Source organism: Chinchilla lanigera, unplaced genomic scaffold (assembly GCF_000276665.1).
Source record: "Chinchilla lanigera isolate Chin_1 unplaced genomic scaffold, ChiLan1.0 scaffold00050, whole genome shotgun sequence".
Taxonomy (NCBI): Eukaryota; Metazoa; Chordata; class Mammalia; order Rodentia; family Chinchillidae; genus Chinchilla; species Chinchilla lanigera.
The window spans coordinates 14,094,970-14,113,394 of NW_004955451.1; the positions used below are offsets into that span (position 1 = coordinate 14,094,970).

Sequence of the window (18,425 nt, forward strand, 5' to 3'; positions counted from 1 at the left end):
TTTCCTACAACCATTGAGAATAGTTAATGAATATTCAATTGGTCACTCATGTATAGCTCTATTTATTTTCTTTAGAAACCACTTTGAAGATACCAAAGTGTAGTACAACAACCACTGATAATAACCTACCACTTCTGTCTGTAACTCACTATTATTTGTCTATTTGTTTTCCTGAGAAACTATCTTGTAGATAATATGTAAAACAACAAGCACTGATAATTTCCTACCATTTTCTCTGTAATTCGGTAAGCCGCCCTATCACTGTTATTCTTCTACTCTTAAAAAAAAAAAAAGGGTTGGGGGTGTAGTTCAATGTGAAGGCCCTAGGTTCAACCTCTAGTAGTACAAACAACAACAAAAAATCAAATTATCAATCTGATTTCCTATGCGTATTATTTTATAGCAGGGATGGAATCCAGGGCCTAGTGCATACCAGGCAAGCACTCTACCATTGAGCTTTATCCCTAGTCGTTTCTGTTTTTGAGACAGGGTCCCAAAGTATAGCCCAGGCTGGCCTCAAACTCATGGAGATCCTTCTGCTTCAGCCTCCTGAGTGCTGGGATGATAGGCATGTGTCACCATGCCTGACCTCATATATATATACAAAATCTGTACTGGAACTCAGGACCTTGCACTTGCCAGGTAGGTGTTTATGCCGCTAAGCTATATCCCTGGCCCCTACATTTTTAAGTTTCAATTTTAGCTTTCTGCCAGATGTCATGGTGCAAATCTAGCATCCCAGCAGTTAGGAAGCTGAGGCAGGATAATTGCTGATGAGCTGGCCTATACAGTGAGATCTTGTCTCAAAAACAAGCCAGGTGTGGTGTCACATGTCAGTCATCCCAGCACAGCATTTGGGAGGCTGAGGCAGGAGAGGCATGAGTCTGAGATGAGCCTGGGTTACAAAGTGAGCTCAAGGCCACCCTGAACTGCATAGTGAAACCCTGTCTCAAAAGTAAACCAAAAATCCCAAACGCTTTTAGAAGTTTAAATTTTAGTTTTCTGCCAGGCGTGGTGCGATCCTCTTGCCTCAGCCTCCCGAGCGCTAGGGTTACAGGCATGTGCCACCAAGCCTAGCTCCAAGGATTGCAGAGTTTGAAGCCAGCCTGGGCTACATAGTGAGTTTCAGGCTAGCCTGAACTACATACTGTGACCCTATTTAAAAAAAACACAGAACAAATTTTTTTTTTAGCTTTTTCTCTTAGGTTTGTAATCCACCTGATTTTTTTCCTTTATTTGCTAAGTTTGCATTGAACCCAGGCCTTTCGCAGGGAGCTGGTCCTAAGACCTTTCTGAATTTTTTGAGACAGGGTCTTGCCAAATTGCCCAGGCAAGGCATGAACTTGCAATCTTTCCACCTCAGCCTTCTTGGTGGTGGGATTACTGGTATGTCCCACCATGCCTAGCTGGTTTTTGGGTACTTTGTCAAGTATTGACCTAGCACTTATTTCCATGTAGTAAGCCAATTTTAAACAATAAGGGATTTCTTAAATAGTGTAAGACCACGTCATATTCTTTTTGTCCATCTCATTCTCACAAAATTCTAAAGTGAATATCCTCAAATATTCAGGGAAGTGAAAACCTAGTATGCACCAAGCAATAGACTAAGACACCCTCTCCAAAACACCAGCGTGATTAGTCTTAATGTTTCCTTACCTCAGACATGAGTGATCACCTCTGATGAGCTTTAAACCAGGCCGACTCCAGCCGAGGAGGAGCAAGCTCTAAAATGTGCTCAAAGACTGAGAAAGTGCTTCCCTCAACAAACAGGGCCAACTCTAATTAATACAGACAGCTGAGGAGTCCAGACCCCTGCCTGCATTCGAGGGGATGGTGTTGGCCCCAGGTGACAAACCCAGCCCTTATCTGTAACTCTGGCAGGACAAAGAGTAGATGTCAAACGGGGCTTATGACTCCATAAGCCCACCCGTCCCCCATTACTAGGGATTGAACCCAAGGCCTTTACACTGAGCTACATCTCCAGCCTTTCCTTTTTTTGTATTTTTTAGACACAGGGTCTTATTCAGCAGCTGAGGCTGGGCTTGAACTTGTGATCCTCTTGCCTCCGCCTCCCAGAGTGCTGGGATTACAGGTGAGCACCCCACACTCGGTTTCCTCAAGGATTTTCCTGTCGGTGTAGGTAACAGATTTCGATCTGGCTCTTCAGTGGTCTCAGCCTTAGAGGCCTCTGCACAGACTAGCCACTGGGGTAACTGCTGGAAGGAAGCAGGGGATAGCCGCTGCCGCATCTATGTTAGCTCTGGCTGGAGGTCCCTCACTCTCCACACCCCTCCACAGAAGGCCGCCCATGGGAGCCGAGGGTACACAGGTGGGTGGGGAGCAGCAGAGTGTGGAGTCAGCTGATCCGACTCGGGCGTGTTCACCCTCACACCATCCATCTCCACTTGGCCCAGGCCAGGCAAGAGCAACCAATGTTCCACACGGAGACGAGGGACTCTGGTTAATTCTAACCATCCAATCACTAAGGTCAACTCTGATCTCAGATACATGTTTCTCTACAGCAAGGACAATTCAGCGTAGTAAATAATGGCCAGCAAAAGCGTCAGAGGTTATGAAATGAACAAATGAGAGAAGGAAAAGGCAGCTTCACTCAGCCTAAGGAGCCTGTGTTGCTCCAAGGTCAAGGAGTTTAAAAGAGCCACAGCTCCAAGTCATGCTATTTCCACAGGAGAATGAGAAGTCTTCACAGCTTATTTCCTTTAATTACGTCATAAAACAAAATTAGAACATACAGGAAACAATAGTTACATAACAATTTACTTTATATATTTTTATATAAAAAACATTTTTTTTAGTCCAAAGATTTTAAAGCAAAAGAAATCCTCTACTGCCACCTTGGATTTTATTTTAAATACCCCCCTCCCATCCTTAGATGCCAAAAGTGGTGGACACAGTCACCGGGGCAGCTCACTGGACCTGGGGTGAAGCCACCATGTGGGGTCGGCCTGGCCCTGGGCAGCAACAAGCAAGCAGTGGCCCTACAGGATGCGCTCCGAAGAGTGTCTGAGGGCTGGAGAGGGCTGGACGGGACTGCTCCCAGCCACCCTCTGCATGCGACCCCCAGGAAGGACGCGTGCAGGGAGGGAACAGCCTGGCTTGAAGTAAGAATTCTCCAGCAGCACCGGGTGCCCATCTGCCCCTGTCCCCAGGCAGACTGTGACAGGCAGGGAGTCCTCAGAGCTCTTTGAGCTCTGCACAGGCCACATCAGTTGGGTCTGTGCCCTCAGGGTCACTGAAGACGGGCACAGCCGGTGGGCCAGTTTGGGAGAAGGGTGGCGGCCAGTGTGTGTGGGGTGCGGTGAGCAGCCTCTCCTGACGGCAACCCCGGAGTGGGAGCGGGGCAGGGCAGATCCCCAGTCGGCACCCTGCCCAGACCTGCAGTGCGCCCACCCACAGTGGTGTTAGTGTGTGAAGTGGGGGTGAAGGGAAAAAGAGAAATCACAGGCACACCCCTTCCTGTACTTATGAGAGATTAACAGTCATCAGAGAAGTACAGATAAGAAGCATTCTGAAGGGAAAACCTCATGTAAACCCAGGAAAGTAGCAGCAAAGGTTTCACTCAGTGAAGATCTATTCTTAGCACTAGAAAAGAAAATCATTTGTCTGGGGAAGGGTTAAATTAATTAATCAAACCATACCAGTTAGAAACTCTCAAGTTAGGATTTTCTAAGACGTCAGGGTCTCATTCTCTAGTGCCAATAAAAGAAAAAAAGTTACTATCAACTTCAAGGCCTGGGGAGGGCTAGGCGGAGAAACACATCCGTATGAGCAGCAGTGTGGTGCAGACAGGGTGAGCAGTGAGAAGGGGAAAGCTTTCTCCTAAGGTCACAATAAAAAAGACATCACCTCGACCTCCCTGGCCTTGGGGCACAGCAGGAGGAAGTGCAGCTTGGGCACTTTCCCGGCCCACCTCTTCCATAAAGTCTCCTTCCGAGCCTCTCAGGCAGATGGTGACTCTTTCGGTGGTGCTGGTCTCTACCTGGGTGACTCCTGGTGAGGGGACGTAAGGAACTCCGCCTGGCAGGAAGAGGGTGTGGTGTCCATCAGACAAAGTAGACGTCATCACTGCCGAGAACAGATGCTGCTCCTGTGGAAGGGCCCCGTTCTAGAACCCTTCTCCACTTCCCTGCTTCCCTCTGAAGCACACCTGTCACTTCCCCCAGAACAATTTGTCAAAAGAAATAGGGAAAACAAAATCGAAGGGCCACAGAAACAGCTCTGCTTGCTCACGGTTCTCCTTCCTAGGGTAATGAGCTACTGTGGCTGAGGAAGCAATGAGATTCAGCATCTGCCAAGGAGCTCCACGAGGGCCGCCTGGACCCCACCTGAGGCAGGGAAAGCAGTGCAATGGACGTTCCTGAACACCATACTGCCATGGGGCACAGCCCAACAGTTTCTAAGCTTCTTCAAAGTGTAACTCTCTTGGGCTCCCAAGATACAGTCAGACTTGGCCAGAGCTCACATACTGACTTCCCTAAGGATCAAAGGCTTCAGAGGTGCTAACTGATGTTCCTCAGAATAAAAGCACATGGAACAGGTAGAACTGGCTTGAGTGGGAAGGGGCAGATGTCTTTCACGCAAAAACCTCACCTCACATGGCAGTTTCTGGCAGGTAGAAAGTCTGTCTCAAGTAAAAAGGCAAGGTTCAAGCAGCAGGTACTACAGTGGCTCGTGTTCTTTGCCGGCGAATAAAGATTTAAGTTAGGACATCTGGATACGGTCATGACAACCTTAATCTCAAATTACCTGGGTAATTATACCCTCTCGACAAGGTCCCATACACCTTTCTGTAATCTCCAACCTTACATCCTCTTACTGCTTTAGATTTCTTTGGCCCAAGATCATTGTAAGGGGTGTACAGGTTCTAGCTTAAGACTTCCAGAGCTCAGTGAGGCTCTGTCAGCCAGGAGGCAGCACAGCGACAGAAAGCTACCCCCGAACCAGGCACACAAGCAAGGAGGGGTTAAGGGAGAAGGCAGTGCTCTCCTTCAAACCTTCCCACTGGTGGCAGCTGCTATGGGCCCAGGCACATGAAGTAGCCAAGGGCCGACCAAGTTCTCCTGACACCGTCACCTAAAGACATGCTGCTCACAGGCAAGCACGAGCCAGCCTTTCTCATGTGTCCTCACGACTTTAAGCCAAGACAGGTTCCATCCCATGCTGTTTAGTTCTCCACGCCATCAGTGGGCTATCACACCAATAAAATGCACTTTGTAAGGCAATTAGATGAATGGAAACACTGGCTACTGGAGCATCATGGCTATATCAAACAATTCAAACAGTCTGGGAAGCCCAAAAGGAAAACATCATAAAATTATTTACCAGATTTCCCTCTAGAATGTTTGATATAAGGGATATGTAAAATATCCAACTTTATATCTGCTAATCAACTTAATGGATGAGGAAATCAGCCTGGAAATTTGCAAAAAACCATTAAAGGAATACTTCTACACCCAGTAAAGGTAAGAGCAGAATAGGAGGAGAAAACATTCTTAACACAAAGCACAACGTGTTTTCACACTCCAAATACTGGAAAAAAGGCTAAAAGTCAGATCTTATTCATATCAAACTGTTCGATTTTAAACCTCAATTCAAATCCAGCAAGCAAGCATCTAAGACAACCCAGTGAAAAATGACCAGAGCCACTCGACAGTTAATTCAAGGCCATCCACAGCACTGCTTAGGACAAGGACCCCAAGCAGCAGCATTACTGGGGTGACAGGAGGCTTCCTGAGGGGGTGGGGCAAGGACGGGAGTGGGGAGGAAATGGCGAGACCAGGGCAGAAGAATGCAAAGGTAAAAATGCTGGAATCACCTCAGCAGAGCTGATGACAATGAGAGCTGATGACATTGCTGGAAAACACAATGGGTGAGACTGGGGAAAGGTGCTCAGAGACAAGGTGATGTGATGGTCAAGAAATTTCCCCAGAGACCACAGTGATCCCTCCTGACTGCCTGAAGTTTACAGCAGGAACTGTGAGGGAACTTTCCTTTCATTCTAAGTCTCTCTCTTCTCTGTTCATGCTATGTATTTTTTTTTTTTTTAACTATACAAGGCATATTCTGGAGTGGCTATGAAATAAAATAAACTAGTAAATTTTCCTACATCAGGCCTTACTAAGTTCCAGATTCTGAGTACTCCAGGTACGGACAGGAAGTACAGTTCAGGAGTCAGGACGCTTTCTTCCTGAACCAAACTTACCATGTAGTCAATCAGCACAAGAAATGTATTTTCTTCCAAGCTCGACATGTCTAAAGTTTCTTTCTGTGCCAATACACTGAGTTTCATTTTATTTTATTTTATTTTATTTTTTATTTTTGTCTTTTTGAGACAGGGTCTCGCTATGCAGTCAGTTCAGGTTGGCCTTGAGCTCACTTTGTAGCCCAAGCTGGTCTCAAACTGCCTCAGCCTCCCGAGTGCTGGGATTACAGGCGTGTGCCACCACGCCTGGCCTTGAGCTTCATTTTAATAAATGAATGAAGTTCTTGAGAAAGGAACAGGCTCTGGCCTAAGCATAAATGAGCCAGCAGTGCACACTCTACGCCTTTGTCCTCTACTACAATTCTGTTCCTGGCTAGACATGTTGGCCTCTGTCTCAGCGGCCGGTGGGGGGGCACCAGGGCAGCCCAAGGATCTGCATGTGGCAATGCCCTTTAGGTAGAGAGGTGGCATTTTTAAGACTTTTAATGTACTGGTGGAAAAGAGGGTCTCGGAAACTTTTTAAATCAAGCAGTTCAAATACACATTCACCAATACAGGTTTCATTATCAATTTGTTCAGGAACAACAAAGACACAACAAAGCCCACATTTTAGAGAAGGCCCCTAAATATTTCTTTTAGTTTTGAGTAAGTGTCCCAGCCCTCTAAATATTATGAAGCACACCTGGAAGTGTGTGTGTGTGTGTGTGTGTGTGAGTGTGTCCATATCTGTATTTTTACATGTAGCCAGAAAAGCAAGTCTTACATAAAAAGTATATTCCTGCTGTGAGTAGTGTGAGCCTGAAGTCCCAGGCATTTGGGAGAATGAGACAGGAGGATTGCTTGAGGCCATGAGTTCAAGACCAGCTTGTGGACCACAGCAAGATCCTGTTTTTGTTTTTGTTTTTTAAAGCGCCAGGTGTGGTGGCACATGCCTATGCTAATACTTTCTAAGGCAGGAAGACTGTGGGTTCAAGACCAGCCTGAGCCACACAGTGAGACCCTGTTTCAGAAAACAAACAAAAATACTCTTTACAAGGTAATCTGAAAAGAAAAAAAAGACAAATAATTTGAGCTTTTTAAAGGGACATAATGAAATATAATTTAAAATAAACAATATGCTAAAAATGATAGTAATAGAGGATATTTTCATGTCATTGCATCCTGTACCGATAGAGAAACACATAGGACTTTATTCTTGCACACGCCAGTAGAACCAGGACTTGCAGCAATAAAATCAGCCCTTTCACAATCTGGACATGCAGGAGATGCATGGTAGACTATACACTAATGTTCTAAAAACTACCCCAATCAATCACACTATTAAAAAATATCAGGCTTTAGAAATGCCCTCATTTTATCTCCTTCATCCTGTGACTGAACTGAGCCACATCCCCACCCCACTGGACTGCCCATCCCCTTTTTTTGTTTTTTTGAGACACGGTCTCCCTATCCAGTTCAGGCTGGCCTTGAACTCACAGTGATCCTCCTGCCTCAGCCTCCCAAGTGCTGGGATTACAGGCGTGTGCCACCAAACCCAGCTTAAAAATTTTTTTGAGACAAAGTTTTGCTAAACTGCTAATTTGCTCAGGCTGGGCTTTACCTCATGAGCCTCCTGCCTCTGGCTTACAGATGCTGGGATTATAAGCATGTGCTGCCATGCCTGGCCTCTACGATATTTCTGAGGTAAGGATTTTCTGGTATTTTTCCTTTGGTACCCAGCACCAGACTCAACACAGGACCTTAGGCATGCTAAACAGGTGCTCTACCATTGAAACTACCTCCCCAGATTCCTTTCTTCATTTTATTTTGAGAGAGGGTCTCGCCGAGTTGCCCAGCCTAACCTTCAACGTGTTCCTCCCGCCTCAGCCCTGAGCAGCTTGGTTACAGCTATGCGCCACTGTACCTGGTTAGGGACAGCTTTTTGGACTCCGACTCATCAGTGCTGAACCCCCTTTTTCCTCAGCCCTGATGCCAGCCCAAGCTGGGTACAGACACTGAACCTGCTAATCCCTCTCAAGGTTCTATTCCAGATGTCCCCATCCCTTCCCATGGCCACTTTCACAATTGTACTAAAGAAAGTCTGGGGCAAAAGACAGAGACGACTGAGGTGTCCTGGGCCCTTGGAGGTACCAACATTGCCTATGAAACCGTTAACACTGACACAAAGTTGGCCAGATTTTACTGGGCTGGCCATGCCTGTATTCCTGATGGGCTAAAATGGAGGCTGAATGGTGGGGTGCTGGGGAGCACAACTCCACTGGCAGTACTGCAGCTACAACCATCAGGGCAGAGATGCCAGTGAGCACGCCCAGACTGCAGGGAACATGAGCAATGAGATTATAAACGTCTGGGTTTGCGCAGCAGGGACCTCCACGCTGAGATGGAGTTGCTATCCACTTTACTAATGACACAGTCCTCACTTCTCTTTCCCTAAGTTAGCGCAGTCTGCAGGAAGTGTGCAGGGGGTGCTGGGTACCTCATGCGAGCGACCACGTATCACTACATCAGAAACCAAGAGGCAAAGTTCGTTTTCATCAAAATAATTTTAGCTCAATTTCTTCTCATTACCTTTCTTATTTTTCCTTTCAGATTGGCAAAGATTCAAGCAGGGTCCCCTAATGGTAGAATTTCAAATTAAAAAAATATTTATTGATAATGTCTTTTAAAAATGTTTGATAACCTCAACTAATCATCCAAAATGCAAACTGTAAACACAATAGCCCAAGAGTAACAACCGAGTGTGAGGAGCAGACTGTGACCAGGTGACACACTGAGCAAGAGTGCAGGGGGAGCCACGAAGAGTGGAAGACAGGTGCGCGATGTGACACAGACAGTGCAATCTCAGTGAGTAACCGCATCTGGACCGCAGCAGTTTCAATGTGGTATTTCAGAGACCCCTGGGCTAGGTACTAAAACACAGGAGGAATGAGCAGCCTTCTTTGCGAGCATGCTGAGCATGTTGGCATGGAAACAGGAAGCACAGAAGCTATGTAGTCATTTCAGAGTGATGGCTACCATGTCTAGGATGCAAAGAAATTTCTTTCTGGTCCCTGGATACATCATGTATCGTTTTTCCATGCTTTCCTTGACCCTGGATGACTGCAGTTACTGTTCCAAAATCCCCAAAGAAACCCCTTAACAAAATAAAGAAACCATCACAGCAGTAACACTGGGTCTGCTGGAGTGCCCTCCCTCTGTGTTGGCCTGTGCTGTTCTGGGTGTGTCTGAAAGGAACAGTTAAGTTTTACCAATCCACTTGGTAAAGCCAGCACGAGCTTCAGTCCCATGGCCACAGAGCTCGAGTGGGTGGGGTAGGTTGTGGATGCATACGTACGTGTGGCTCTGGGGACCTGGTCACTGTCTCACTCTGTAACCCTCGCCCAGAACACTGGGGTCACTTCTGCTGGAGACACCAGGTAACTCTAGAGTGTTCTTAAGTACTCAGTTCACCGAGGCTGCGCCCTCCAGTGTCATAGGATGATGCAGCATCTGCAGAAGCGCTGTCTGCTGCCCCCGACTGACGGGGGTGGAGTGACAGGTGCGAAGTAGGCGTGGACTTTAATGTTGGGTAAGTGGGTCTGAAACAAGACAGAAACATTAGAGAAAGACAGGGCTCAAACATAGGCAAGCTGCTTCCCAGAAAAGCCACTGAGGAGATGGGTGTGGTGGCACACACCTGTAATCCCAGCACTTGGGAGGCTGAGGCAGGAGGATCACTGTGGGCTGGAGGCCAGCCTGTGCTATAAAGTGAGCTCAAGGCTAGCCTGAACTACATAGTGAGACCCTGTCCCCAAAAGACAAAAAAACAAAAACAAAACAAATGAACAAAAAAACCTAACACTGAGGGGTTCCGACAACATCAAAGCAGGGATAAGGGTGAGGCCCAGTCACGGTGTTTAAGAGGTTTGGGTTCCACTTTGTTCCATCCTATGCTGTACTAATCACAAACTCACAGAACTCTGGTACCTATTCTTATAGTAATAAAACTGGGGAAAACATCATATTCATTTTCTTTAGCAGTATTGGGAGAGGCAACCAAGGGTCTTTGTACTAAGCTACATCCCCAACTCTATATTTTTTTTCATTTTGAGACAGGGTCTCAATAATTTGCCCAGGTTGAGCTCAAACTTGTGGTCTTTCTGCCTCAGCTTCCTTGAATGTGACACTATGTTCAGCAACATGGCATTAATTTCTTGTTTTGTTCCAAAGAGATTTCCAGTTGGAAGAGATTATGCAAGCTTAAAATAATTATTTTTCCATATCACTGTGGACAAAGTCCCTCTCTCCCTCTGCCTGCCTCCCTCTTTCCTTCCCTTCTGTTATTTTTCTGAGACAGGGTCTCACTATGTAGCCCAGGCTGACTCCAAGCTCAGTGATCCTCTTGCCTCAGTCTCCTGAGTGCTGAGATTACAGGCATGTGCCACAATGCCCAGCTTTTCTTTTTCTTTCTGAGACAGGGTTTCACTATGCAGTTCAGCATGGACTGAATTCATTTTGTAACTCACGCTGGCCTTGAGCTCACAGTAATCCTCCTGCTTCAGCCTCCCAAGTGCTGGGATTACAGGCATGCTCCACCATACCCAGCTTTTTCTTATATTAAAAACAAAATAACCCTCACTATCCTTTTTAAACATGCTTCTAGCTTTTCCTACTATTTCTGAATGCCTACTATGATCAAGGCATCACACTACATACAAAGATAGTCAACAAGGGGATCCTGTTCTTAGGGAGCATATAGCCTGGACATGGAGAAGTGACCATCTCCTGAGGACTCTGGGATGGAAGAGATCTCTGGGGCCAGGCAGGGTCAGCGGGCCATGTAAGAGGGTTGGGCTAGCCTATGGCTTTCCTCCCTGCAGTCAGCTCTTGGTCCACTCCACTGAAGAAGGAGGGACTGGAGGTAATGGAACCCAAGAGGAGCTCTGGTACTCCTTTATTGGTTCAGAACATGTGGTTGAAAAAGACAAAAAAACACGTGCTCAAATGGATTTTTATAGGCCACGGTAAGGTCTTAAGTGACCAGAGTGCCTCAGCCCCACAGATGTAGACGTTCAATAAATGTCCACAGATTCATCTAGCTTTGTACGACTTCTTTGCTGGCAACCTGAATCTCAGTCCTTTAGCTCTACACAGGCTTCTACCAAGGAGGATGGGGACAAAGGAAAAGGTAAAAATCTACCTGATTTATTCTTAAAAAATAAGAACCCTGGGAAAAGGGTTTGATGTGAAGAGGAAACACAAGTTGAATTCATAAACCCCATTTCACCGTTTTCTTTATATTATTCCCTTCTTTCCTGGACAATCAAAATCTGGCACGTGTTTCTTTCCTTCTTTTTTCAATAAGGATGTGATTAAGGCTGGACATGATTCCACAATCTCTGCAGGAAGGAGACCTACTTCTCTTCCCTTTAGTGGGTATTTTCCTACCAAATTTCCACCCAGGACCACAGGTAAAAACTATCTCTCTTTACATTTGTTGCCCATTTTCTTGCTCCTTGCTAGAGGTCCAAGTAACTACAAAACCCACAAGAAGCTAAATATGAAAAAGGACAGGACAAGACAGGGTAAGTGTGGAGAGTGCTGCAGCAGTCTCACCCTGAGTCTCTTGATCCCCGCGCGAGTGATCTGCTGGCAGTCGTACAGCTCGATCCGCTCCAGGCTGTGGCAGCTCTTCAGGTGCTCCAGGGACGCGTCAGTGATGAGGGGGCAGTTGTCCAGCTCGATCACCTCCAGCTGGTCGTGCGCACAGGCCCCGTTCCCCAGGTGACGGATGCCATCATCTGTGATGAGCTCACAGTGGGACAGACTCTGCAGCCAGGGCAAAGAAGGGCAGTGTGCACCGTCAGGGAGGAGCACTTTCTGGGGGTGACTCTGACAAACAAGGAGCCATCCCCAAATCCATGCATGGTGGAACTAAGGATGCACCTTAGAGGTGCTGGGGTCTGCTTGTAGCAATTCATGATCGACCTTTGTGCTATTCTAAATGTAGTTTATAAATTCATGTAATGACTGCAAACCTCATAAACAAAGCAAGATACCTCTAAAAGTTAGTCCTCCCCAAATTAACACTTTTCTTCTTAATAGGGATGAATAGGAATCAAGCTTTTTATGCACAAAGTTCTCTGGAATCTCAACTAAATATTGACTATCTGGTGTAGGGCCTGACCCAACAGTGAATCAGCTGCAGATCAGTTGTGATCATTTATGACATCATCTCATCAATTCTCCTCTAATTTCTGGAAAACTCTGAACCCAATTTAGGAGAGTACAGGGCTAACTAAACACTCCAAAATGAGCCTGGACACACAACAGTGAACCAAGATGTCTTCCTGGTTGTCTTTTTTTTTTTTTCCCCAGTACTGGGGATTAAACTTAGGGCCTTCATACTGAGCCCCTTTTTATTTTTTATTCTGCGACAGCAGCCCCTTTTTATTTTTTATTCTGCGACAGGGTCTTACTAAATCACTAAATGACCCAGGTTGTGCTGAAACCTGCAATCCTCCTGCCTCAGCCTCCTGAGAGGTGGGATTAAAGATATGCTCTATCACATCCAGCAAAATGCCTTCCTGAAGAATCACTAAGTAAAACAGTATGAAGGAGCTGCTCAATGAGGATTGGACTGTCTCTGTTTTGTAAGAACACAAGGTCCACAGTGAAATGAATGGTATTCTGGGCCACCTCATCCTCTGGATCTCTGGAAATGGAAGTGTCAAAATGCCGCTCAGCTTGGACAGGGCTTCCTGGGCTTCCTGGGGGGAGACCCTTCTCTCCTGTCAGTTCTCGGGCTCTACACATCAACACTGCCGGGGCTCCCCTCTCCATCCGTCTTACTCCCCACCTCAGTGAAGCCTTCCCTGGTCCTATGGAGGCTGGCAACTCGGTGAAGCATACTTCACCAAAATGGCGCCCGACACAGAAAGGAAAGTAAAAGCTGTTTCTTACTTAAAACGAACCATGGCACTGTTTTGATTCAATCCAAGAAATACATAAATAAACCTTGAGAGTCAAACTCACCAATACTTGAAGTCGAGGACAGTGTATGGAAAGTTGGATTAATGTGCTATCAGTTATCTGAAAGAAACATATATATTAAGTATAATTCCAAACAATCACAGGCTATATTTCCTCCTTTTTTTTAAAAATTTTTTTGAGGCAGGGTCTTGCTATGTAGTCCAGGCTAGTCTTGAACTCACGATGTAGCCCAGGCTGATCTCAAACTCATGGCAACCCTCTTGCCTCAGCCTCCTGAGTACTGGGATTACAGGCATGCACCACCACACTCAGTTTTATACTTCCTTCTTGACTATACTTCAAGTTTAGATACAATGAAATAATGGATCCTTAAGGTCTCAAAAACAAAGTTTTTTTTTGAGACATAGTCTCAATATACTAAGTTGCCCAAGCTCGACTTGAATTTGTGATCCTCTTGCCTCAGCCTTGAGTGCAGGGATTAAAGATACACACACCTATCTGAAAAGTCTTAAAATTGGCTACAAAAGAAATTGTTGATAGGTGCCACCAGGGCAGAATTCCACAGAGTGCAAAGTCTCCAAGGTTAACGAAGGGATCCAGGATCCAGTTAAGCTAAAAGAAGGCAGTGCTACCCAGCAGTATACTAATGCTGTAAGTATTTACTAGAATCATAACTCTGTAGTCTAACGAAAGCAAAATAAAAGAAAAAGACATGTGGACTTGCTGTGTTGCTTACGTTGGCCTTAAATGGCTAAGGCTCCAGTGATTCTCCTGCCTCAGCCTCCTGATAGCTGGGACTATGGTACAGATCAGCATACTCAGCATAAGGAAATACTTTAATGGCTTTATGGCCTGGACACTTGGGTGTCCTTTCTAATGCCAGTATGACCATAGCATGTGCTTTTATGGTTCTTTAACACACATGCCATAGCCACCTCACCTGGAGTGACTGAAGACATCTCAAGAAGTGGACAGGCAGGGGCACTGCCAGGTATGTCAGTGTGCCGCACCAGGGAGGGACCTGACCATTCTCATGTGCATGGATTGTGGAGGTTCCCATCGCAGTGTACTTGTGAATAAAATCCTGCGTTCCTACCTGAACACATTCTTCCAGGTCCATCTTCTCAAGCTCATGGCAATTCTACAAAATACAAACCAAACAGCACCATACAGACATTTAAAAGGCTTTGATCAAAGTGACATTTCTCAATTATTCCACATATACATACCTAACATCTTGTAAGTGCGAGGGAATAAATTTGCTGTAATGGTGGGCTAATGATACAATGATTCTTTCAACCACAGTAATTTAATGAAAACTCCCCCGACTTTCTTTCTTTTGATAAGTTCTTGCTATGTAGCCCAGGCTGCCCTTCCTTTCAGCAATCCTCCTGCCTCAGCCTCCGAGTGCTAGGATTACAGGCATGCTCCACCATGCCTCGCTGAAAACTGTTTCTTTGGAAGACAGGAAACAATTATGTCCTCCTTTAGTTGGGTGTCCAGACCTTCAGCAATTAGTGCTCCATTTGTCTGCCAGAAAGTGAGTGACCTCCCTCTGTTCCGTAACACTGGTCAAAGGCAGCTTGATTCTAACCACCGTTACCTTTCCTTTCTTCCTTCCTCCCCTTTTTCCTTTGTTTTGCAGTACTGGGGACTGAACCCAGGTCTTGTGCATGCTAGGCAAGCACTCTTCTACCGAGCTATACCCTCAGCCCCTTTTCAGGATGTGATTTTGACACAGGTGTCTAAGAGGCCTGAAATCTGGCAATCCTCTTGCCTCAGCCTCCCTCCCCCACAGGTGAGATTACAGGTAGGCACTGCTGTGCTCAGCTCAAGCTTGTATTTCTTTTAACATTAAACATTACTCACACTGATTAGTAACATAATAAATAACAGGTTTCCTTCACAAAGCACCAGGAGGTTTGTGTTTATCATCTTATGAAACCACAGAGAACTCAAGCTTCACAGTATCTGGTTTTCCCATGCATGCCTGCATTTCCAGAATAGTTTGTATTCTTTACATTTCCAGCCCTTTTTAAAAATTTAGACAGGACCCGGGAATGGGTGCACATGCCTCGGGAGGCAGAGGTAGGAAGGCAGCCTGAATTACATAGTGAGACCCTGTTTCAAAAAATATAAACACTTGGGAGGTTGAGGCAGGAGGATCATTAGGAGATTGAGACCAGCCTGGGCTATACAGTGAGCTCAAGGTCAACCTGAACTGCATAGCGAGAACATATCAAAAAGACAACAAACAAACAAGAAATAGCAACAAAAACCATCTTTCTAAACTGTGCAGACTACACTTGAACTTGCAATCCTCTTGCTTCAGCCTCCCAGTGTGCTTGGACTAAGGCATGCAACACCGTGCCTAGATGGCAGTTTGGCTACTGGCATCAGCAGGTCTGTCTTTACAGCCTCGGAGCTCTCCTGCCTCACACCCTCAATTCTGTGGCCATGCTACAATTTACTTGCTGCTCATTCTTCTGAAGTAAAAGTCCCAAACAAAACCTCCAGCAACAAGCCTATGCAACCTGGTGAAAATACTTACCCTGGCCAAGGTGGTAAAACCCACATCTGTTAGTTGAGAACATCTTGCGACTTCTAATATTCTGTTAAAAAAACCAAAGTGAAGTCAAAGCTTGGTCCCTGAAACCTGGTTTTATTAAAATAGCAGGATTTTAAGAAAATAATCTCCTATTCTCCCATGGCTTTGTAAAGAAGAGTGACATTCAGTTAAGCAAGTCTGTGTACAGAGCTTGCTATGTATTTTCATGGAATCAGCGCCAGTGGTCCTGAAAATGTCACAGTTCAAGGTGGTGCACTCAAGCCCAGAGGAATCTAATGAAGTTTGTAGTTAATGCCAAATGCATTAAAAACCTTCTTGCTGGCATACTGCGTACCCTCAAAGAGCAGCCTGCTCCTAGAAAACAAAGGAAATGGAGATAAATGCTCTATTTCAGTTCATCTGTTGTGGAAGTAATTTACTTCCTTCCTCTGTTTTGCACACAGGTTCACTCAGATTTAAATCACTTTCTCCTCCCCCCCCCCCAGTACTGGGAATCAAACTCACGATCCATGCTGGCCAGGCAGGCGCTGTGCCACTGAGCTAAATCCCCAGCCCCTAAATCACTTTTTAAAAAGGCAAAGAAGGGATTATTTATTTTCAGGTCTGTCACAAATATATAATTCTACACTTATATACTTCCTGCCTCTACTTACAAGCTCCAAGGATGTGTAGCAGAGAGGGAACCACTGCTAAAATGAACCTAGCTGTATGTGGTATGCGGTAGCACACATCTGTATTCTCAGCACTCTGGGAGGCTGAGGCAGGAGGATCACAAGTTAGGACCCAATCTGGGGAATTTAGAGACCAGCCTGGGCTATACAGTGACCTGACAAAACTATCTCAAAAACCACAACTTCTAGCCTAGCCTTGGCAAGTTAGTGACTTGGTGAGATGCTCTCTCAAAACAAAACAAAATAAAAAAGGGCTGTGGATGTAGCTCAGGGTGAAAGCTTAGGTTCAGTCTCCAGTACCACACACCTAGACACACACTCATACATAAAAGTGCCTGTGGTCTGTGAAATCTGATGACATCTGCACTATATGATGGTATCAAAGAATATTTGCTATCTGCTTATAAATTACCTATTATATCAAAGTTTAAAAAATTAGCTGGACCCAGGAGTGGTGGTGCACACCTGTGATCCCAGCACTTGGAAGACTGGGAAGGCTGAGGCAGGAGGACTGCCATGAATTCAGGGCGATGCTGGGCTACACAGCAAGACTGTCTCAAAACAAAAAACCAGGGGCTGGGGATCTAGCTCAGTGGCACAAGTGCCTGCCTGGCAAGTGCAAGGTCCTGAGTGTGACTCCTAGCACCAAACAAAATGAAACAAAACCCAACAAAACACCCCCCCAAAAAACAACCTTCCCCCAAAGCCACAGTATCAGAAAGCAACTGAAAATCAACCAGAAACAAATAAATGCTATATCCTATGGGAGAGGATGAGCTGAATAACACACGTTTTTTTTTTTTTCTTCTTTTTTTGTAGTATCAAGGACAGAACCTAGGATCTGTGCATGCTAAGCAAGTTTACCACCAGAGGCATATCCCACCCCTTTTTAAAACTGTATTTTTGCCATGATGAATATAATCATTATGTATTACAAAGACATACTAATAAAAATGTAACAAAATAAATTTTTCTTTTTGGTACTTGGAATCAAACTCAGGACCCTGCGCTTGCCATGCAGGTGCTTATGCTGCTTAGCTACGTCCTTGGCCCTTTTTTTTTTTTTTTTTTTTTTTTTGTTTTTCTCCGGTACCGGGAACCGAACTCACAACCTTGCACTTGCCAGGCAGGCGCTTTTGCCACTGAGCTAAATCCCCAGCCCCTGGCCCTTAAAATTGTATTTTGAAACAGGATTTTCTAAGCTGTCCAGGCTGGCTTTGAACTTGTGATCCTACTGCTTTAAGCATCTCGAACAACTGGGATTACAGGCATGCGCCACCACGCCCGGCTTGTAGAATATATTCAACCAGTCTCACATTCCAACACAGAGCAAGAGCCACAGAGAAACAAGGCTATTCTAAAAGACCACCACCACATATCAAGCATCGCTACCACAAACATCAATGACTTTAAGATCCATCTTTTTTTTCTTTTTTTTTTTTTTGTCTTTTTGAGACAGGGTCTCGCTCTGCAGTTCAGGCTGGCCTTGAGCTCACTTTGTAGCTCAGGCTGGTCTCAAGCTCACAACAATCCTCCTGCCTCAGCCTCCCATGTGCTGGGATTACAGGCGTGCACCACCATGCCCAGCTTAAGATCGATCTTTCAAAGCTTCTTTGAGGGTCAAGGATATAACTCAGTTCCACAAGCACCTGCCTTGCAAGTGCAAGGTCCTGACTTCGATTCCCGGCACCACTCCCGCTACCCCCCAAAAATAAAAGTCTCTTTGAGATAGGAATCATACGAAAGCATAAATAACATGTTAAAGTTCCAAGAAATAAACACAGGTGCAGGAGGCTTTTGTTCTTCTTCCCTGATGTTTTTTAGTTACGTAAGAAATGTTTACCTAAGTCGAGGGCAGTTCTGACCTAGCGCATTCAGGATGGCATCTGTGATGTTGGAGCAGCCAGAGGCACAGAGGGACTGCAACTTATGGCACCCTCTGCATATAGTGATAAGACCTTCATCTGTGATTTGCTAAAATACAACAACA

General features: G+C 45.5%; 1 protein-coding gene across 4 annotated transcripts in view; it reads right to left on the reverse strand.

The window, feature by feature from the left end:
* Positions 1-2,694: 2,694 nt before the first annotated feature.
* Positions 2,695-18,425, reverse strand: part of Fbxl20 (F-box and leucine-rich repeat protein 20) — a 104,149-nt gene continuing 88,418 nt past the window's right edge. For 3 of the 4 annotated variants that reach the window (XM_005394302.2, XM_013519187.1, XM_005394303.2), the window contains exons 10-15: positions 18,279-18,409; positions 15,747-15,807; positions 14,292-14,336; positions 13,238-13,294; positions 11,819-12,031; positions 8,846-9,801 (exon numbers count right to left, since the gene is read on the reverse strand). In XM_005394302.2, the coding sequence (XP_005394359.1) occupies positions 9,694-9,801; positions 11,819-12,031; positions 13,238-13,294; positions 14,292-14,336; positions 15,747-15,807; positions 18,279-18,409 (615 nt within the window). In that variant the 3' untranslated portion in view covers positions 8,846-9,693. Of the gene's footprint in view, positions 4,039-8,845; positions 9,802-11,818; positions 12,032-13,237; positions 13,295-14,291; positions 14,337-15,746; positions 15,808-18,278; positions 18,410-18,425 lie in introns of those variants that run through there. The other variant, XM_013519186.1, reaches the window with a different exon arrangement.